The 23695-nt window shown below is 35.7% G+C and overlaps 2 protein-coding genes across 3 annotated transcripts; one reads left to right on the forward strand and one right to left on the reverse strand.

Moving 5' to 3' along the window:
- Window positions 1-8609: 8609 nt before the first annotated feature.
- On the reverse strand, window positions 8610-12451 carry LOC105165171 (uncharacterized). 2 transcript variants are annotated; one of them, XM_088882120.1, is made up of 4 exons: window positions 12323-12451; window positions 12040-12166; window positions 10238-11834; window positions 8610-9304 (listed from the first exon to the last, which is right to left on the reverse strand). In XM_088882120.1, exons 3-4 carry the CDS (start codon window positions 11671-11673, stop codon window positions 9055-9057), a joined length of 1686 nt encoding a protein of 561 aa, XP_088738246.1. In that variant the 5' UTR covers window positions 11674-11834; window positions 12040-12166; window positions 12323-12451; the 3' UTR covers window positions 8610-9054. The 2 variants fall into 2 exon arrangements, with proteins under 2 accessions (XP_088738246.1, XP_011082383.1); XM_011084081.3 differs by having other exon boundaries at window positions 12040-12420.
- A 3137-nt stretch (window positions 12452-15588) lies between these two features.
- LOC105165170 (uncharacterized) lies at window positions 15589-20029 on the forward strand. Its single transcript, XM_011084079.3, has 4 exons — window positions 15589-15933; window positions 17955-18047; window positions 18743-18880; window positions 19766-20029. The coding sequence occupies exons 1-4, from the start codon at window positions 15706-15708 to the stop codon at window positions 19802-19804; spliced, it is 498 nt and encodes a 165-aa protein (XP_011082381.1). The 5' UTR covers window positions 15589-15705; the 3' UTR covers window positions 19805-20029.
- The last annotated feature ends 3666 nt before the right edge of the window (window positions 20030-23695 follow it).

Genomic DNA, 23695 nt, shown 5'->3' on the forward strand with positions numbered 1-23695 from the left:
TCCATATGAAAACGCTTAAGGACTTTTTCTATATAGTTCGATTGATGAATGAAAATTCCACCCATAGTATGTTCGAACTGCAGGCCGAGACAATACTTTGTAGTGCCTAAATCTTTCATCTCAAACTCACTTTTTAAGTAATTAGCTGCTTGTCGAATCTCTTCAGGAGATCCAATAATATTCAAATCATCAACATACACAGCTATGATTACAAATCCCGACTCTGTCCTCTTTATGAATAAACATGGACTTATTTGATTATGGCAAAATCCTTTCTTTATTAAGTACTCACTAAGACGATTGTACCACATACGTCCTGATTGTTTAAGTCCGTACAAGGACCTTTTCAATTTGATGGAGTACATATGACGAGACTTTGACTGTAATGCTTCAGGCAATTTTAATCCTTCAGGGATTCTCATATAGATATCTGTATCCAATGACCCATACAGATATGCAGTTACCACATCCATGAGCTGCATTTGTAGTTGTTCAATTACTGATAAACTGATTAAAAATCTAAGTGTGGTAGCATCCACTACAGGTGAATATATTTCAGTAAAATCAATTCCGGGCTTTTGAGTAAAGCCTTGGGCCACAAGTCTAGCTTTGTACCTTACAACTTCATTTCGTTCATTTCTCTTGCGTATGAACACCCACTTATAGCCAACAGGTTTGACACCTTTTGGTGTTGGAGTTATAGGTCCAAATACTTCTCGTTTATTTAGTGAGTCTAGCTCATCTTGTATGGCCTTTTTCCAACTTTTCCAATCATTTCGATGTCTACATTCCTCCATAGTTTGAGGATCATTTTCATCTTCATCCATGATTTGGACGGCTACAGAATAGGCAAAAATATCATTCATTTCAATTTCTTTTCGATACCAGCCTAAACTGTTATGAGCATAATTAATAGACATCTCGTAACTGTCCTCGAGATCTTGCTCATTGCTTTTGGAGTCATCAGATAAAACCGCTTCAGGGATTTTATCCTTAGAGACACTAGTGGTCACATTCATATCGTGATTAACTGAGACGATATGTTCCTTTCTCTTTCGAGGATTTGCATCTTTAGAGCCAAGTGGTCTACCACGCTTCCTGCGTATTTGTGACTCAGATGCATTTGATTTATTAAGAATCGCTTCAGGGACTTCTAAACGAGCTGGAACATTTTCAGCCGGAATATGTGATTTTGTGACCTTTTTGGTATCTATCAATGCTTCTGGTAGCCTATTTGCAACACTTTGCAAATGTATGATCCGTTGAACTTCAAGTTCACTATCATTTGTCCGTGGGTCCATAAAAGACATAGATGTTGCATTCCATGCAATATCTTTCCTTTTAATCTCCTTATCTACTCCCCCTAATGCCGGGAATACTGTCTCATTAAATTGACAATCCAAGTACCTAGCAGTGAATTGATCACCGGTCATTGGTTCAAGGTACTTAATAATTGAGGGAGATTCAAAACCAACATAAATTCCCAATCTCCGTTGTGGCCCCATTTTAGTTCGTTGAGGAGGGGGTATCGGGACATACACCGCACAACCAAACACCTTTAAATGAGATATATTTGGTTCTCTTCCGGAGACCAATTGTAATGGAGAAAATTTATGGTAAGCGGTAGGTCTAAGACGAATTAGAGCCGCTGCATGCAATATTGCATGCCCCCATGCCGATGAAGGCAATTTTGACCTCATCAATAAGGGTCTAGCTATTAATTGTAACCGCTTAATTAACGACTCTGCCAGGCCGTTTTGAGTATGTACATAAGCAACTGGATGCTCTACAACTATCCCAATTGATTGACAATAATCATTGAAGGATTTAGAAGTAAATTCTCCCGCATTATCTAGCCGTATCCTTTTAATAGGATAATCAGGAAAATGAGCCCTCAATTTAATAATTTGGGCTAACAGTCTTGCAAAAGCAACATTTCGTGTTGACAACAAGCTTATATGTGACCAACGTGTTGATGCGTCAATCAACACCATAAAGTATTTAAATGGCCCACATGACGGTGTTATTGGCCCGCATATGTCTCCTTGAATTCGTTCAAGAAACATAGGAGATTCTACATTCACTTTTGTCATAGATGGCTTTGTAATTAATTTTCCAAGAGAACAAGCCGAACATATGAAATTGCTTTTAACAAGGAACTTCAGGTCCTTTAGTGGGTGTCCATGTGAATTTTCAATGATCCTATACATCATTGTTTTACCTGGGTGGCCAAGTCTATCATGCCACAAAGTAAAAATACTTTGATCAACTAACTTCGAGTTAGTGATACTATGTGTTTCAACGGAGCTTATCAATGTGCCATATAAACCAGAACTATATGTTCTTATTCTTTCTAAAACTTGCTTCTGGCCAGTTTTATATGTTGTAAGGTACAGATATTCGATACCATTTTCATTCATGGTTTCAATATGAAAACCATTTTGTCGAATATCCTTGAAACTCAATAAGTTCCTTTGTGATTTACTAGAATATAAGGCATCATTGATATGTAATCTTGTTCCTTCAGGTAACAAGATTGTAGCTCTTCCGGAGCCTTCAATAAGATTACTAACTCCTGAAATAGTACTCACATTTGTTCTTGTCATTAACAAACTTGAGAAAAATTTCTTGTTTCTCAAAATTGTATGTGTAGTGGCACTATCAACAAGACAATGTTCCTTGTCATTGAGATTTGTAATGGCTTGATCCATTCTATATAAATGAAATAGACATATAATAAGTAAAAGAAACACTTCATTCATAAAATATAAAAACATTACAAGATTAAAGAAATACCCTACAAATGAAAGTAAACATAACTAAATACTGGAAACATACTAATAACATTTGGGATAAATCTAATCAACAAGCATGTCGAAATCCTCAGTAATGTCGAAACCCATGTTCCCTGTACTGCTGCAGGAGTACAAGGTTGGATGCATGAAAAGTAGAAAATGTTTTTTCCCAACATTTGTTCATCCGTCACATCTTCTCCACATAACCTCAACTTTGATACAATTCGAAACATTTTAGAATTATATCAGCAATCGTTTTGAAATCTTACAATCGCAATTGTATCCACTCATATCTTGCACGTGGTAAGATTACAGTCTTTTGATGGTCAAATCGATCCTTTAAACTCTTCCAGAGTTGAAAAGGACTTTTGACTGTTAAATATTGAGACTTCAGGCTCTCATGAAGATGATGACGAAGCAAAATCATTGCTTTAGCACAGTCTTGCTCAGAAGCAACAGTATTTTCTTTTATTGTTTCTCCCAATTTGCTACTTGCCAAATGTAGTTCGGCATCAAGAACCCATGATAGGTAGTTTTTTCCAGAAACATCAAGAGCAACGAAATCCAATTTTGTGAGATTGGCCATTAAGCTACAACAAGTTAATATGCACTTTTAGCATAATATTCAACATATACATAAAAGTAAAATAATATGTATTACATATGATATAAAGTAAAAATGACATGAAACATTACTAACATTAAGTTACACATGAGTTACCATGTAATTAGTATGAATTATAATGGCATGTATACATGGAATTAAATAAGATGTTTGCCTTAAATCTTATAATGTTACAAATAGCAATTAAATGGTATTCATGCCAAATCATTTTCTTAATAAATAAATTTTATTGCAAATACTAGCAAAACATGTAAAATACATACATGGGCATATGAAAGAAAACTATGTGGGCAAAGTTAATAAAATTAACTTCAAGTTAGTCATATAATAATAGCTATACTATGTTATCGAAAAATTATCAGAAATCAAATAAATAAACGAAGAAGCATCGGGCTTCTTGATCAAGCCATTATCTCAAAACACTTCAGGTAGTGAGAAAATTAAACATATACTTATCATCGCTTCAGGGATGATATTGCACATAATTGGTACAAAATATTTCACCTACTACTGGAGATGATTTTAACTCATTACTTACTTCAGGAAGCAATGAAATTTTATAGAACATATCCACTTCAGGGGATAAAATCAAGAATTGTATGCCTGCTTCTGGAGGCAATATCACATCCACTTCAGGGGATAAAATCAAGAATTTATATATATATGTCTACTTCAGGAGACATTGAATTATATAATATAATTACTCATATTTTATTATGAAATATTCAAGGATACAAGTAACTATGATATTGTAGAGGTAAACAAACAAAGAAGAAAAATTATACTAATAAAATTATCATTTTACCTTGATCGATCGTAACGTAACGTCGTGCTGATAACGTGTTATAAACTTAGAGAAATTCTAAGTTTATTAGCCTATCACTCTTAATAGAATATAAAGTAAAATATATGTATTTCTCCAACAAACTTTCTTTGTTCACTCCAAAAACTTCTTACAAATGAAATACATGGTGGTATTTATAGACCACCAAAATTGTGGTTACAAAATACATCATAACTATTTTAATTACAAATTATAATGGGGGATACAAAAGGGTGTATAACATAATGGGTATTAAAAAAAGAATATGAAGAGGTGTATGCATTCATATATACATATTATATATAATAAGTATTGCTTTATCACGTTGCTGTATTATGGAATAGCAAAAGATATAAAAGGAAGAGAGAAAAGAAAATGCCAAATGAATTATGAAAAAAAATTGATCAAATAAGTATGTTTTCAAAAAAATACACGGATTCAGTGAATTTAGACAATCATTTAAAGCTTGGGGGAAAGCGAATGTAAATCTTAAAAGGGAGACCTGCAAAAAAAATATTAATACTATGACGTCCAAGTTAGTACTGAATTTAAGATTGAATAAAGCCAAAAAATAAATAAATGTGATTGAAAATTGAGATATGGTGAATAAAATTGGTGAAAAGTGTAAGAACATGTGATTGTGCCTGTAGAGTGCTTAGAGAATGTTTAGAGAGTGAGAGAGATGATTTAGAGAGTAAAAAAGGTGTGAGGGACGTGAGGGGTATCGTCCAGAGAGTGAGAAAGGTGTTAGGAAGATCTTAGAAAAGTGTGAGAAATGTTAGAGAGTGTCTCCGTATGGAGGAGTAAACTTGTACTTATAGGGGGTGTCCCTCAGCGATGGGAGGTTACCGCCTTCAAGGCAAGGTTCGTGGAAAAAAGGATATACTCAACGACCTAGGGTCGACTTTGAGGAGACCTCTTCACCTGTAGCTATGGCCAAGTCCATTCGGATACTGGTTGCCATAGCAGCATGGCATGACTATAAAATATGACAAATAGACGTGAAAATGGACTTCCTTAATGGCTTCGTCGAGGAAGAGGTCTACATGGATCAGTCAGAGGGTTTCACCTTTGTTGGAGAAGAGCAGAAGGTTATCATCTACAAAGGTCCATCTATGACCTCAAACAAGCTTCCCGAAGCTAGAACACACGTTTTGATAAAGTTATACGGGGTTATGATTTCATCAAGAACGAATTTGATCCTTGTGTAAACAAGAAGATTAGTGGGAGCTCAGTTGTGTACCTTGTGCTTTATGTTGACGATATCTTGCTCATTAGAAATAATGTCAAGATGTTGAGAGATATTAAAACATGGTTATCCACTCAATTTTCCATGAAGGACTTGGGTGAAGCTTCATACATCTTTGGCATCAAGATCTACAGGGATAGATCTAAGAGGATGTTAGTGTTGACCCAATTCTCGTATATTGAGAAAGTCTTGAAGAGATTTTAGATAGAAAACTCGAAACAAGGATTCCTTCCAATGAGTCATGGAATTAAGTTATCCAAGAAGCAGTCACCCAAGACTGATGAGGAACTTAAGCAGATGTCGGACATCCCCTATACTTTAGCCGTAGGCAGTATTCAGTCTGTTGTTCAGTGTATTAGGCCTGATATCACGTACACTTTGAGCGTGACGAGCAGATATCAGGCATGAGCTAGGGAGGCACATTGGAGAGCGGTCAATATCATACTCAAGTACCTAAAAAGGACTAAAGATATGTTCTTGATCTACGATGGTGGAGAGTCGATATTGGAAAGCTACAACGATGCTAGCTTCTGCTTGGATGATGATGATGCCATATGCAGTCAAGGGGCCAGTATGTAGTTTTCTCCTCATTATCAGTTAAAATACAAATCACATTTTGGTTGTATAAAGATAAATTAAAAGCGTGGGAACTACTTGTGATGAATTACTTTGTGGTATCTGATATATGCGATATATATATATATATATATAATTCTGGGTTGATTGTGTTTATTGTGATGTTGGGACTACATGTGCATATTGATTATGTGCATATCTATATATAGATATGCATAGATATGTGCATATCTATATATAGATATAGGGATTACTTTAAATATGATGTTTAGGGAAGATTCAGCCGTAACAGTGATAGAGGGTGCTACACTTAGACCTGCAGAGGCATGTTTTCAAAGCCCCCCTAGGGGGGAAGGAGGGCACCCCTTTCAGCAAAAAAATGCTGACAGACGAACTCCCGATCAACTGGAATGAGCCTAATATGTTGGAGTACAATGGAACCATAGATCCTCCGGAGCACTTGTCATGCTTCGAGAATGTTACCCTTCTCCACTGTTATACCTCTAGGGTCAAGTGTCGTATGTTCGTAACCACCTGCCGATGGTTTGCCCAACAGTGGTTCAACCAATTGCCCATAGGATCAATGCCATCATTTGGAGAATTTCTATCTCTCTCTCTTTCTGCACCAATTTGCCAGCAGTAGAAGACGTCGAAGGACAACCATAACCTTTTTTTCCCTATAGCAAAATGAAGGAGAATCACCAAGGGAGTTTTCAAGATGTTAACTTAGCGGCCCAAGAGGTCTCTTCTACTACATCAGATGTACTAACCAGTGCTTTTTCACAAGGATTGCGATGGGGACTTCTTCAAGTCCTTAGCCAAAAATTTCCCTCACATATTACAATCTTCTAGCTCGAGCTAAAAAGTACATTAACTTCGAGGAAGCTAGGAAGTACAAGCATAAATTCCTAGGGGAAAAAGGTGAGGAATAGGAATACGAGGCCGCCGACCTCGAGGAATAGGTCTTGCCTTCGACTAAGCACCTTAAGCCTACTTCGGGCAAGCACTTAGATCCTTCTTCGAGGGGAAGCATATAAGCCTATCTATGTAGGCACAAAAAAACCCTATCTTCCACGTAAGCATATAAGCCTGCTGGCGAGGCTCTTTAACCTGCTCCAAGTAGGTACCTTTCCAGAAGTAAGCTTTGCCCCCAAATAGGCACCTTGCCAAAATAAACTATGTCTCTAAGTAGGGACCCCCTCAAAATAAACCCTGCCCAAGGCAGAGACCTTAGAATAAGCCATATTCCCAATTAGGCAGCAAGCACCTTTAAAAAAAACCATGCTCCATATAGGTAGGATATAAGCTCTATTTTCTTTAAGTATATTAATGCTACTAACATTTTCTTTTGGTAGGAATGTGAAATAAAAAAATGGCTCCCTCTTTAGGCCTGTTTCTTGTATTTAAGACGTCTACACTTATTATTGGGGTGGGGGATGATGCCTGTAGAAATGGAATAATCCAAAGAGGCCCAAACGACTCAAAATGAAGAAAGGAAAGCAAGCCCATGGTGCTCGAAAGAAAGCGCCCCTAGGGAGTACGGCAGGCGCTCCCAAAAAATAAATTGACCAAAACTAGCCTAATCAGCCCAAGGTCTCAGAAGCCTACAAAGAAACTTAGGGACTTGAAGTCTAACCAAAGTCAAAGTCAATCTCACATGGCGCCTAAGGTGGTCTAGGTAGCATCTACTTAGGATTTTTGGGGGCACACTTCATTGAATCGGATAAGGACCAACAACCCCCTAGGGAACACGTAGCGCCTCCAGAGAGAAGTAAACTATAAACTTTAAAAGCTTGGATAATGGCTACAAGAGAGCATCTCCTCAACCTCCCTAAAAATTCAGGAAGACATCCTTTACTCTAGAAGGGACCTTCATCCACAACAAACTCCAACTGATTCCCCCAAATTTGAGGGGATTCTCCAACTGCCTCCCCGAAACTAAGTGGATTCTCTAACTATTGGGGCTCTCCAAGAGAATCTAAGGGTGATTCAACATTATCTAACAATTTTAAGATCATGCTCCCCCAAATTTATGTTCTTCTCCAACCCACTCAGATTAACTATAGATAGAGAACTCCCTCTCTAGCAGAAGAAGACATATTTTTTATGCTTCTACAGTTTGAGACTGCATACTACAACTTTTATCTTCTTACTACCAATTTAGTTGAAAGGAACATTATATTTCGTACTTAAAATTTGGTTTAGATATCAGTATCTCATTTGTGCATGAAAAACGAGAAATAACATTCTCATTTCACCCCTTTACACTCATTTAGTCTTTAGCACTTATTTATTACTTTCCACTCCAAGTAGACAAAGCATCTCTATTTTTGCGAGCATCAACCATTATCAACATCTTTTTTTTTCCACAAAAGACTTGTATTTTTTATTAATCAATTTACTTAACAATTTTTTATTTGTACATATTTAAAATTAATTTATTTCCTTTTCAGTTAATTAATCAAATGTAATAAAAAATTAAATTATAAATACGCTAACAGTGTACTCATTTGCTAATTTAAAAAGAAAAAAGCCCCTTCCTAAAAAAAGAAAAATAGCGGTTATCTATAAATAAGAAAGTCTAATTACAATTTTGGCCAAGTGCTTGTGTAAGTAACTAGAAACCAAAATGAGACCATTCTCACCTTCCTTCCCCACCAATCACTCTCGAGGTGAAATTGTTGGGTGTAGCCGGGTGCATTACAACTCAATCCTTCACCTGTCGCTTCAACTCCAATCGGGTTCAAAATACGTCGGGAATGCTGACCCACCAATCACCCCCTCCTCCGCTCCATAAATTAAAAAATAAAAAGAAAAATTCCTATGTATATGTAAAAGCAAGAAGACAAAAAAAAAAAAAAAGGAAAAAAAATCTACAGCCTAGCTCTTGCATCCCAGCTCTCCCTCGGATATTTATCATCAACAACGATATTTTCGATGAACAGGAGAGAATTCGACGGGTTTGCTCTTTGTGATGATTTCAGAGTTACACCTCAGTAGTTGAATCGGGAGAGCCCAGAGGAAAACAAGTGTCTTCGCCGCCAGTGTTCCATAGGAAATGGGCATAATTAGCAGCGTAGTATGAGTTCTCGGGCTCTGCAGTGATGGCCTCCAAGTAGGTCTCCTCGGCAGCCCAGAGATTGTTCTTCGCCAGCCACAGGAAGGTGGCGTATTTGTTCAATGCTTCTGCGTCTTTCGGTTCCACTTTCGCAGCTCTCTTGAAGTAGTCTTCAGCTCTGTTTCAACGACAAGAGTGAATAAACGTTTAGTACAATGGTAATAGTTAGTATGTAATCTAAAGAGAACTCCATCAAAAGTTTTATTTGGCAACAAGGGTGTAAGGGTCTGATTCAGAGGGCGTCTGGCTTAAACCTATTTATGGTCTTATAAGCTTATATATTTTATGAAATGTTTTTAAAGCTTATAAGATGCTATGCTTGGATGAAATAAGATCATCTAGCTGATAAGATATTAGCAATGACAAGTTTTTGTAGTTAATATGAACAAGTTAAAGGATATTAGTAAGAACTTAAATATAAGAAAAGAGGTTATAAACTACAAATATTTTATTTTTGGATCTTACGAGCTCCTCTAGAGAAAAATTTACAAAACACTGTACAAACATCTTAAGCTCATAAGCATCTTATGGTATGTGTTGAAGAGCTTATGAACTCATACAAACACCCTTAATAAACTGAGAAGGGTACTACAGAAAGTGAGGACTTGACGACCGTAAGTGGAGCTATCATTGAGGCGGACCCTGGAGCCCAACCCCTTTTGGCTCCGTCCCATGACTTCCAGAATCAAGATTCTATTGATTTTTCAAACTAATGTGAGGACAAACAAGTACAGCCCTTGAGAAAATTGCCAAGGTTTTGTTGATATTTTCACTAGTGGGCTTGAAGATGTGCCCACAATGTATTTGGTTCACTGATATTATTTGTCATCTCAAGGAAAAGGGAAATGCACCACACATTGTGCTATCACATTCCTCGCAAACAGCTAAAAGAAGGTTTTCAAATGCAACTCGACAAGCAGAGAAGTCCAAGGCTGTGATACTATCCCAACTACAATCTAATTGGCCATATGTAGAAATATTTGAACAGAAACAGCTGCTATTGGTCAAAAAACAAGAAAATGATATCAAAAAAGGAGGAGAAATTATGTACCTGTCAAAATCTTGAGCTACCAGGTAGAGAAATTGAGCATAGTTTGCTAGCAAAAGAGGGTTGTTGGGATCATGGGCCAGTTCTGTTTGGTATAGCAGCTCTGTTCTGAAGTATTCTGAATAATCATCAGCTTCGATTCTTGCGTCGACCGGCGATACAAACTTTTGGGTCGTTTCTTGATCCACAGCCCGTGTTCGTGAAGCTTCTTCCACGATTGAATTCCATAAGGCCGTCTCTTCTTCTAGAACTGATTCACTGGAGACTGTCTCTTCCCCACTAGTCCTAGAGGGATTCCCGAGCGAGGATTGCCCATCAGGAGTAATAGTTGGTTGGTAATTTGATTCATCGAACCTCCCATCTCCATCTGTACCACTACCGACCGGCCTGTACTTTCCACCACCACCGCCGCCATTGTTTCCTCCTACTGAAGTCGACTTTCCATTCGAAGAAGACAATTTGAAATTTCTAACAATCGATGAATGGAACTTCTGCTTGTCTGAACTCTGATCTTCTACCACGGAAACATGTTCCATTGCAACTGAGTATGGTTGTGCCGTTGGTGCAGCAGCTATTGCAGCATTACTCGATAATGAATAAACACTATAATTGGCAAGAAGTATCATCACATAAACCATTAAAGTCGGGGTGTGGGAGAACACTTTCTGAAACAACCAGACGAACGAAGCGTGCATTTCCTTCTGAACATTTGCCAAAATCCCTTGTAAATCTTCATAAAACAAAACCTCCCTCATCTGCAGAGTAAAACTATGGAGCTCGCGGATTATAAACACCATAGAAGAAAAGGCCGCCTTCACTGAGCAGTAGGCCGACTCCCCAGCTTCCATAAACCCTTCTTGCCATTGTTTCTTCCGCTTTATTATTCTAAGGGACAACGGAATTTCAACCCTATTCGCCTTCCTCTCAATGTTAGCAGGAATTATTTCATCTCGTTCCGGAAAATCAGGTGGCTCTAAAGCATCAAACTGCTTCAAATTTTCCAAGAACTTATCCTCAGCACTGGAAGCAGCGTCCGCATTTTCCAACCTTGCTTGCCCAGAATCATCAGTTCTTGCACTCTCACCCTCATTGTCATCGCTGCGTTGAAACCTGAGGGCCGATTCTTCAATCTTCTTGGAGAATTCTTCATCTGAAAACGAATCCAAGCTAGCACTCAATGCTCTTCTGATAGTTCCAACCCGGGATCTCCTACTATTACAAGATCGAGACGTGTTGCGCTTGCAGGACTGGGGGCCACCCAACAACAGGGCCGAGCTCTCCACGTACAGGCAGATGAGAGCTCCATCGCAGCTAAGCGAACGTCGTTTCGAGGACGACGGGGAGGAAATCGCTGACGCTAATGTTTGCGAAGAAGATGGCAAGTGAGGAACTGTCGATTGTGACCAATGTAAAGAACTTGCAGCAACTTTCAATCCCATTTCTCTACAATGAATCAACAAAAGAGCAGACTGAAAGGGAGAGAAAAAGAAAAGAACTTTTCTCTCTTGAAAAGAGAAATTTTCACACTTCTTGGATTCGGATCGGGGGAAAAAGCAGAGCCCTCCCCACTGCTTTCCTTCCTCTAAACTCAACAAAAACCCTGCAACAGAATTAAACAAAAACCGAACAATTTTAAGTCAAAATCCACGTTCCACAAAACCCAATTAAAAATAAACAAAACTCAACATCCCCCCAGTGCTTCTAATCATTACACTCCCTCCCCATTAAAACCGGATCAAGAAAACGCAGTTTAATACGGCACAGAAACTCATAAAAGCGGAACCCAAAAAAGAATAAGAACTCACCGGAAGAATTACTCCGGCGAGATCCCCCGAAGGAATCCTCCACCCTTTAACAGAAAGAACGGGAGCACGAGCACTGTAGCTTCACTTATCAAGAAAGAAGAGGAGGGCTGTGAGGTCTTTAAAAACACTACAAAATAAACAACCAAAAATAACTTAACAAATACACTAAAACACCCTCGAAACTTATGAGGAAAAATCTTCGGACAGTCCAAGAAATGTAGATACTACGCAAATCGTATATGGTATAGCAATGACTGCTACTTCATAGTAGGTAGGACCGTACCCATCATGATTTTTTCTCATTTAGGGTTCCTCGAATTTACTTGGAGCCACAATTACTATTCTTACGCATACGCTGTAACAGTTCCTTCTTTGTCTTTTTTCCTAATGAAAGAGAGTGATATTTGCAAGAATACAGTTGTTACTGTAGTCGGTGCCTTTAGAAACCGAGTCACATGCGAATTCGTGAGTGGAGAGTTGAGGCCGACGCGGCTAAGCTCACGGGCCTTTTTGAAACCTTTCTAAGGAATGGGCATATGCCAAGTGTAAAACCACCACCCGTGGTTGATGAATATTAACATTAAAAAAATTGTTTAAATAATTTAAAATTTTCAAATAAAATAATCATTTAATATGATACTGATTCACACCAATTAAGAGATTTTGAATTCAAGTATTTATGTGGAGATATTTCCTATGCCCTTCAAACACCGTCAAGACCCACGACGAGATCTGCAACGTATCTGTTCACCATTAGATAGAAAGATGATGAAACTTTAAAAGCCTTCATTGATAAATTCAACACCGAGGTGCTTGAGGTACCTGAACTGAAAGTTGATATGATGACTTCTATCTTGATTCATGTTCTGAAGAAAGGAACTATAGCTTCTGCATTAGCTAGAGATCTGCATGTGGATGTGGAGGATTACATTTAATTATAGAAAAATACATACAAGACGAAGAAATGAACCTCCTCAAAGAAAATGAATGGAAGGTCCAAAACGTCGAAAGAAGAGGATAAAAAAAAGAACAAATATGGTTTAAGACAGAGCAAATCCTGCAAGTAAAGAAGACCCACACCCAAAATATAAGAAGTTCCACGAGTACACACCCTTTGACTACAACAAAGACAAAATTTACTGAGTTTTGAGAAAAGATTGCTATAGTGGCCTCGCAAAACTAGGCTAACTCCATCAAAGAAAGGGTTAAAATTCTATTGCAAATTTCACAAGGATAGAGGGCATGATACTAAAGATTGTTTCCAACTAAAGGAGGAAACTGAGAGGTTGATAAGGTAGGAATACCAAAAAGAGTTTACTGCAAATCATGAGGCTAAGAAATCTGACAGGCGCAAAGAGTGCATGTGGGGAAGGAGCAGTTCAAAAGCCATGAGAAAAGGCACCAAGAGAGGACCCAGTAAGCCCGCATCGAAGGACTCTAAGCTATGAAGATGACAACCAGCCCATGAGAGGAGTGATCAACAAATTTTTGGAAATCGCACTTGTGGGGACCCATCAAATCAAAGGAGAAAAACATGTAAGGTCCGGATAAACTTTTGATGATAATCATTATAAACCGGTTGTGTTGTCTATTGTGACAAGATTGGGAGGTATTACATTTGATGATAGGGACCTTGAAGGAATCCTCTTTCGACATGATGATCCAGTGGTTATAACCATAGATGTGGCCAATTTCGCTATCCAGAAGGTGCTGGTAGATAATGGAAGGTCAACTGACATCATCTTTAGACATGTGTTAGAGAGCATAGATATGCCCTTAGCCAACATCAAAACAATGAACACACCACTTGTAGGATTTTTGGAGGAGGAGCAATTGCTCCAGTTGGAACTATTGATCTGCCGACTTCGTTAGGAGCTAAACCGTGTAGGAGAACCTTAATAGTATGGTATTTGGTGGTGGACACCTCTTTTGCTTATAATATGATATTAGGGTGTCAAACATTGGACCATTTTCAAGCAATAGTATCAGCATACCACTTGAAGATGAAATTTCCAACCAAAATTGGTATTGGGCAAGTGAAGGGAGATAAAAAAAAAAAGCAAGACCATGTTATCACACGGTAGTTAAAAACAAATTCAATATCGAACATGCGAATTGAAAAGAAGGCAGGAGGACAGGTATCAGACCTTGAGGTTGAGCAAAAGTTCAAGGAGAAAAGAGTTAAAAGGATGGAACCATTAGACTATAAAATTAAAGAGTTAATTCTAGGAAAAGAGGACATGACTGCGAGGATAGGAAGTCATATTCTCTCGGTATGGAGTTGTTATTGATTGAATTTCTAGGAAAAAATGTGGTTATGTTTGCATGGGCTGCAATTGATAAACGTTGATCCAAAAGCAAAACCAGTAAGGCAGAAATGCAGAAACTTTGGTCCACTAAAAGAAATCAGACCATTGAAAATGAGGGCGAAAAACTACTTGCAGTAGAGTATGTGATGGAAGTACAAAATATTGATTAGTTCGCAAATGTAGTAGTGGTGTCGAAATCCGGAGGGTAGTGGAGAATTTGCACTCGCTTCACTAACCTCAACAAGGTCTGTCTAAGGGATCCTTACTTGGAATCCTTAGAAGGCACCCGTCAACAAGGAGGACAAGAATCTCCAGTCAAGTAGCATCATGAAGGCTACATCCACGAAAAATAAAGCGCAAGGGGCCCTCCATGCAGAGAGGTTTTGACAATCTCCCTCCAAGAACAAAAGGGGCGACCCCTCATCATAACAGAACCTACAAATAGCGACACATCAAGAACATAGCTTCACTCCCTAAAGTGAACAGCAAGTATGAAACCAACAACCATTCGAGTCGCATTACCAAGATCCCTGGCCTAAAAACGTGGCCAGGGGCGAACCAAAAGTGTAGCAGAAAAAATAAAACTGTTTCATCCCCATTCCAAATATATTATAAAAGAGATAAAATTAAGTGGGTCTCAAATGGCTAAGACCCAAACTTTACCCAATTCTTTTGGGTATAATTTAGGTAAAACCCTATAGGTATATTATATGGTAGGACACAAATAGGGTATGAAAAATTTGCTATGGGTATCTGTTAGGACCGATTCTGTGTAGGACGATACTCGCCTATTGACAGGCCTAGTTGGAACCATGGGTTTTAACCCATATTACCAACTTTTAGTATAAATACCACGTTCATAATTGAGAGGAGGGAAAGACAAAAAGAGAAAAAGAGGTTTGTATTATATTATAGAATAATTGTGCTAAATTGCACTTCTGATTAATTAACATCTAGTTGGTCTCATTTTTGTCCAATCACTATCCAATCAAATATAGTTTAAATTAGAGTAAAAATTTGAAATATTTGAAATGATAAAATTCAAATATTTTTCCTTAAAATTTGAAATTCATTATTGTAAATGCAGTAATTCATACGCAGTTTAAAAAAATAAAAAGAATGAAAAGAAATCAGAAGCAACGACAACCTCAATAACTGGGGTCCAAATCCTCTCAGACACTTTAATTTTGTTACCAACTAGATAAGCTTAATACTTGGGTTGAATTATTGTCACACATGGCGAAAAGTACTAAACAAATATCTTGTCTGGAAGAAAATATCTCAAGCCCTTGAGCAATTCAAATATCTCCTCGATTCCTTAGATCACTTGTCCAAGAGAAAAAAACTTGACTGAGGTATGGAGCGTATGGTGAGGCCGAGTCGCAGCGATGTTCACTTGAACGGGGAGGCAGCGGCGAGGGTGGAGGCCGCCACCCGAGACTACTTCGACCGGGCAGCGCCCAAGCGGCACACCAAGCCTCAACGCAGCGACTACTCTTCTGCATATGTGGATGGCTTTTCAGCCCATGACACTGTCATTCCTGAATATCTTCACTTCCAACGTCTTGAGAAGGATGATGTACAGGTTTGATTTTAGATACTGTGTGTGTATATGTTGTTATTATTTATAAATTCATTTTTTCAAAGGGGTAAATTGTTGTAAGAAATGTGATCTTTTCTGGCTGCTGGTTCTTATATTCGAAAGTGGAAAATTATAGGGGTGAATAGCAATTTAGCTTCCTGTGATATTGAAAATGAGTACATTACCCCCTATGACAAAAATATAGTAATTTACCCCCTTGTACTTTTTAAAATAAAGCAATTTACCTTCCTATATAAGGGAGGTAAAAATTGCTTCATTTTAAAAATTATAGGAAGGTAAATTGTTGTATTTTAAAAAATATAGGAAAGTAAATCGCTATTTATTTTTTCATAAGGGGTAATTTACTCATTTATGATATCACAATAGGGTTGCTTGCATTTTTACCAAAATTATAGTGAATATATAGTAATCAGTGGCAATTTAGGAAGGTCGTCGACTTTTGTTTCGAGCTGAAAATATTAATTGCAGTTAAAATTATGACTCATAATTCGGCTATTACTCAAGATTATGCAAATAATTAGATCATAATAGAGATCATGATAAACTTTATGGATAATTACACTCACTCAGTTTTGGTGTAATCTTATACCTAGACTCCCTATGCTTTGGTAAATTATATTTAGTACTCTTGAATTTCGTTTTCGTCTAACAAATAAGTCTCTACATTAGTCAACAATCGTTGAATTTACTGCTATTGACAAAAGAATTGAATCACAATTGATATTTACCCCCAATTGACTTATTACTAAATTAATGTAAATCAAACAATTTTTTCTCGACTAAATTATCCTTATAATGGTAAAGATATGCATCCTCACATTCATTGACGAGTGAAGACATATGAGGGTAATTTGCTCATAAAAAGATTATCCGACATGCAATAAATCAATAATAAGTCAATTGAGAGTAAATATAGATTTTTTTTTCTTCAATTTTTCACTAATATCAGCAAATTCGGTGAATTGTGACTAACAGATGAATTTATTTATTAGAATGAAGTATACCTCAGGAGTGCATGATGTAATTTTTCAAATCAAAGAAAGTTTAGGTGTGATTACGCCAAACCTCAGGGAAGAAGAACGTAATTATTCCTAAATTTTAATTAACCATTAACAAACAATTGTAGAATGACCAAAACAATAAAAAAAAGAGAATGTATGTGGTTGTTTTGGGATTGAAATCGAATAAATGGTGTTGTTCAGTTATCAAAAGTATAATTTCTTCAGTTAATAGAATTAACATTACAAGCTTTATGTTTTATTTTAAGGTTAATTAAACTTATATCTCATTTAAAAATACAAAATTATACTTTTAACTATAGATGTTTTAAAATTATATTTACGCCCCATATGAGAATTCTCCATACCCCTCTTGTTTGGGTTTGAGTTAAAAATATTCATGTCAACAAAAGAAATTATCCAAAACTTTCAATTTTAGCCTTTATTCAATATTTTTCTAATAATATTTTTATATTGTAGGGTGTAATATATAAGTAAAAGGGTGTCATATTACTAGAAATATTATTTTTGAATTATAGCCATTGATAATAAGTAGCCGATTATATGACCCGATTCATTTAACCTTAGCAGATCTTTTTAAATAAATTTAGGAGAAAAATATTATTTTAGTCCGCTAAGTATGCCTAATTTTAATTTTAGTCCGATAACTATGTCCATTTTTGTTTAGGTCTAGTAACTTACGAAATTGCTTACTTTTAGTCCTTTAGCAGATTTTCGGACAATTTTACCCCTATGCAACTTTTGAAAGACAATTTTAGTCCATATGCTCTCATAGGGGTAAAATTGTCCGAAAATATGTCAAATGACTAAAAGTAAGCAATTTAGTGAGTTACTGGACCTAAACAAAAATAGACATAGTTATTGAACTAAAATTAAAACTAAACATATTTAGTCGACTAAAATAATATTTTTCCCTAAATTTAGCTAAATATCAATTTTAATGAGCTTTTTAATTTTGAACTAACATTACATGTTGTACTGCAGAAGCTGGTTTACAAAGGAAGTACGGCTGACGACGAGTTTGTGGAAACCAAATATTACAGTGATCTCAATGGCGTTGACAAGCAGCATCACACGGTATCATCAATCCTAAACCTCCATGCTCCCATCATTTCTTGTTAATATTTCTTCATTGCAATCAAATTTAGGGTTAACTATATTTTGTTTTTTGAACTATAACTGTTTTTATATTTTGGTATTTAATTTTTTTTTGTCAACTTAGTATCTTAACTTTAGAAAATTTTGCACTTTGCCGTTTGTAATTGTTTTTCAATCAAGGTTTTGGTCGAAAAAACATCAGTAATGCACATGTGATATATAAATGTTATATGAGGTAATATTTTTCACATATACACAGCATGTGATGTTTTTCCGACAAAAAACTCAACAAAAAAAGCGGCCAATATATGGTAAGTTGAGATGGTAAGTTGACCAAAAAAAAAAATTGACAACAAAGTGTAAAAACGGACATTGTTCGAATGGCAAAATATAATTACCCAAAAAACTTTTAAAATTGTCATTTAAAACAAATACTAAGCTACAATAATCTTGATCTTGTGATTCATTTGAAATTTAATGAATGAAAGTGAAGAAGGAAATAAAAAATACTGAAAATGGTATGGATCTTTTATCACATATTTGTGTCACAGACTAATATCACATCAATACGTGTATCATATGTGATCCAACTTTTAAATTATAATCTAATTTAGTTATATTTTTTTATTTGAAAAAATTATGCGTCAATCACTCATCGGTGTGATATACTGCAGACTGGAACAGGGTTCATAAAAGTGGATAGCATAAATGGGAAGGGCTTCAGCCTGTCTGCAGATACTGCTGCTGAATGCCACGCCTCATGCAGGGGAAATCCTGCTACTAATGACTGGATTCCTGCTACTGCTGATATGGTACCACAACAAATATTACAATCTATTCCCATTTACCCTTTTTCATTTTCATCAAACACACAAACACAGCACAAGCTTGTGTTTTTGTCTCTTGATTAGGGTTAAAATTGCATTTTAGCTATGAAAAATATTAGGGAAAAATATCATTTTAGTCCGCTAAGTATGCCTAATTTTTAATTTTTTCGATAACTATGTCCATATTTGTTTAGGTCCAGTAACTTACCAAATTACTTATTTTTAGTCATCTGGCAGATTTTCGGACAATTTTACCCCTATGTGAAGTGAGTGCATATGGACTAAAACTGCCTTTCAAAAGTTGCATAATTTCCACAACCATTTAGCAATTACATAATTATTTTTTATTTTAGGGAGGTATTCATAAATTCTCAAATAACGAGAAAATATTCATAATTAAACCAAATTTTATGGAAGGTGGTTGTAATTTACTGTAATCATTACGACTATTTATGGCTATGGGTCTGAGTACTCATACCCATTCATTTACAAGTTTAGAGTTACGCTATCTTTTTCTTAAAGGGTTTTTTAACTTAGGTTGTATTTGGATTGAAGGATTTGAAATTTTTTAAATTGCAAATTTTTCACAACAAATTCTTTGATGTGCTTTGATAATTTTAAACATAAAGAATTTCAAATTTTTTCATTTTAAATTTTAAACTAAATTTTGATAAATATAAATGAATTTTAGATTCATTTCAAACGGAGTCATTTGAAATCATATTTTCAAAATACTTTCATCCTATCCAAATTTATCAATTCAAACAAACACACCCTTAGTGTTTTCCAAAGGGGATCTCTTACATTTAACTGTTCTTGATTGGTGTTGCATTTTTATTTTTTATTTTTCTTTCCTTTCTTTCTTTTCAGGTGGATTTTATCTCTGGCAAGCCCAACAGGAGTGGTTGATTTGAGTCATGTGTTGAACCATGTAATGGAGTTTGGATATGTTTTGGTAATTGATGTTTAGTAAGTTTGGGATGAAGCTTGAATCAGACAGGTTGATTAAGCTTATGTATGAATAAATATTAGCTTGAACTGAGTTTAGTTTGTATCATGTCTAAATTGAAATCCCATGTCATAATTCAACTCGGACATGGTAGAATTATTATAGATGCATACTCTTCATTATAAGTTGATGCATATCAATATTCTATGGATTAAAGGTAATTTTAGTCTCCTAACTTCAGGTAATTATTATTTTAGTCCGGTAATTTATTAGGGTTCTATTATAGTCCTTTATAACTTAAAAAAGCTCAATTTTGGTACACATTTAGTCGAAAATTTGCCTCAGTCCTGAAAAAAGTCACATGGCCTTCACGTGACTTTTTGAATTGGGGGTTTCATTTTTATTGGCTTAAAAAGCTCACGTGGCGATGATGTGGAAATAAAAAAATGTGTACCAAAATTGAGTTTTTTTAAGTTATAGAGGACTAAAATGAAACCCTAGGTTACGGGACTAAAATGAGAATTGCATGAAGTTAGGGGACTAAAATTACCTTTAATCCGTTAGGTCATGTGACTTTTTAAGTCAATAAAAATAAAACCCCCAATTTAAAAAGTCACGTGAAGATCATGTGATTTTTTTCGGCGACTGAGGCAAATTTCCAACCAAATGTGCACTAAAATTAAGCCTTTTTAAATTATAGAGGATTAAAATAGAACTCTAGTAAGTTAAGGGACTAAAATGAGAATTGCATGAAAGTAAGAGACTAAAATTGCCTTGAATCCAAATTCTATTATACTTGGATCATGGGAAATCCTAATCTATATCGGGTTTAACTAGATTTTGTAACAAGTGTAATATTATTGTGTGATTGATGTATAATTTAAAAAAAATATATAATTAAGTTTATTTAACCAAATCTCAGCTGAGGAAAAAAATTTCAAACAGCGATTGAGCAATGCATCGATGAATGTTGTAAATAAGAGTAAGTTGTAACCATTGTTAAGCATTGTGATGCCTGAGATGGACTCATTTCTACATCGGCCATGAGTTTGGGACGTTTCGATGCCCAACTTACAATGATACTTGCTGGATTTTACTTGACATCATTTGTCAAATTGGGATCTTATTTGATATCCGTTACCACAACGACTTATATGGGTCTACAAGAAAGATAAAGCAAAATAGCATGGAGAGCTATTTGATAGAATCGGCGGTGTATTGCCTACTTTTTTATTGATTAAAATGTATAAAATCTTCGTATATCTTAAAAAGTTTGTTAAAGAATTCCACATATTTTAAAAATAGATAAAAATCTCTATTTTATTTTTGTAAATATTGTTAATTGTCACGCTCTATTAAATTTAGTTATTGGTGGGGGTTCAGTTCGTTAACTGGTATTTGTTTAGTTATTCAGATAGTGACTGGGGTTTTTTTAGCTATGTATTACACACCTCATGTGGATCTAGCTTTCAACAGCGTAGAACACATTATGAGAGAAGTTGAAGGGGTTTGGTTACTCCGTTATATGTATGCTAATGGGGCAAATATGTTTTTCATTGTGGTTCACCTTCATATTTTTTGTGGTCTGTATCATGCGACTTATAGCCTAGGAAATTTGTTTGGTGTCTCGAAGTTGTAATCTTCCTATTAATGATTGTGACAGCTTTTATAATCTAACTAACGCCGTTATTTTTTTTAATAAAATAATCATTATACTTTTCTTTAATATATATTACTTTTTATTTTAAAAATTATTGAATCTTTTTTTATTAGATAATGATCGTTGAAATCTAATCAATTAAATCAATTGTTAAATTTTAAAAAAATAAAATATTTAAATTCAATAAATTATTTAACTTATATTATACATATATAATTTAAAATTATAAAATATTATTATTATTATTATATAAAAACTAAACTAAAAACCCTAACTACCCTCACCCCCGCAGCCTACCCCCTTCCCAATCACTGCCACCCCACTCCACCGCCTCCCTCCTTCCCTTGCGCCAACCACGCCTAGTGCCATCCCCACCCCGCCGTCCCCCGCAAATTAGGGGCCTTCACGCCGGGGTGACGGAGCAGGGACAACATCCCCAAACCGTGGCGACGACGAAGAAAGCGGGCGACAACGTTTGGATGATGATCACTTCGTCGTCGCCTAGTTGTGCGAGGGGCAAACGTCGCCATCTTCCATAATTTTTTTAATTAATTTAATTATATTAATAAAATATATTTTAGCTAATTAAAAATAATATTAAATAATTATAATAATCAAATATATATTTTAGTTATTAAGAATAATTTTAGATAATTATAATAATTATTATACTCAAATTAATTTAAGCCCGTGTGAGAGGGCCAATCAAGCTCAAGTGCCATTAATGATTGAGTACTATAGGTATGTTCTCACAAGCCACAAGAATCAAGTTTTACATGATCCTTTACCACTAATAGTGTAAGGAATAAGCGATCATACAACACATAGAACATGTTGGAGAATGACTTAATTATGTACATGTCCCATAAAAAAAAAAATTGGTATGTATACTAGGTCCTCCAACAATACTTGGCACCTAAAGCATACGTCTCATATATGTGCATCACAACATGCATCATGACTAGATAATCTTCAGTTGATCTTAGATTACATCCATAGATATCTATCGATCACTTAGTTGCATCACACAATGTGCATTGAGGATCATTTTGATATCTACTCACCATTCCAATTGTTAAGCACTAAACTAGTTGAGCACACATATCGTGCATCAGACATTCTATAGTGCTTACTCAATTAATGCTCATTAGCATTTCTTTTCTTCTTTCAATTTCAACGCATCTCGTTTAACTAAGAATGATGTGATTATGGAGTATCAATAAGTTTAGTATGACACGTATACAACCTTAGTATCTAAACACTAAGTATGTATCATATTTTCTCCTTACATCTATGTGATGGATAGCCATCTATTTGCGATATCTCCATATCACTTCTAGCAATCAAACTTTTTCTCCCACATAGCATTTAGAGCTGCATCTCTCACTATCTTGACATATTCGGTGATCATCTCAATCATCGTTAAGCCTATAAAATGATTGCTCAATGGAATCGATGATTATCACTCCTTGGACAATATTTCGAGTTATAAATGGAGCTTTCATACATCAAACTTGCACTTGTCCCACTGCTTGAATTAACTAGAAGACCCATATTGAACATCATGTCCACTTCTCATTTGGATATGTCAACCATCATTATATACACATAATTGAAAGACTACAAATTATATTCTAGATAAGGTTTATCCCAGTTGAGTCCTTATCCCAATATGTATTTGAGAAATTCAAACTCTATCTCAAATATAATACAATTGGATCACGAATCCAAAAAAACCAATCCAATATCCAACATCTATTTATGTAGGAAATCTCATTTTTACAAGGAATAATCCACAAATGTACAAAATTTACTAGAAGTTGATGGAGCAAAAATTTCAACATGTTCATTCAAGTGACTATTAATCTGATTTGTTCTCCTTGATAATTCATATTGTACCATTTGAAAATATAGTTCACAATAGTTTGGATCTTCGTTTAAAAGATTTCAATTAATAGTTTACTGCGATGGAATTCTGATATGAGTAAAACCCTAAATTATCACAAAAAGGACAATTTTGCCCCCAAGAGGGCACAAAATTATAAGTTCACTAGCAGGATCCGCGCCTTTTTAACCCGGTCGGGTTGCCCGAAACACGTGGCAAATGTGCATTGGATCCATCAGACCCCCAGCTCCACTCTATAAATACCTCCAGTCAGTACATTGATGGTACGTTATTTTCATCACATTT

Source organism: Sesamum indicum, linkage group LG6 (assembly GCF_026168435.1).
Source record: "Sesamum indicum cultivar Baizhima isolate 11 linkage group LG6, ASM2616843v1, whole genome shotgun sequence".
In the NCBI taxonomy this organism is placed as follows: domain Eukaryota; kingdom Viridiplantae; phylum Streptophyta; class Magnoliopsida; order Lamiales; family Pedaliaceae; genus Sesamum; species Sesamum indicum.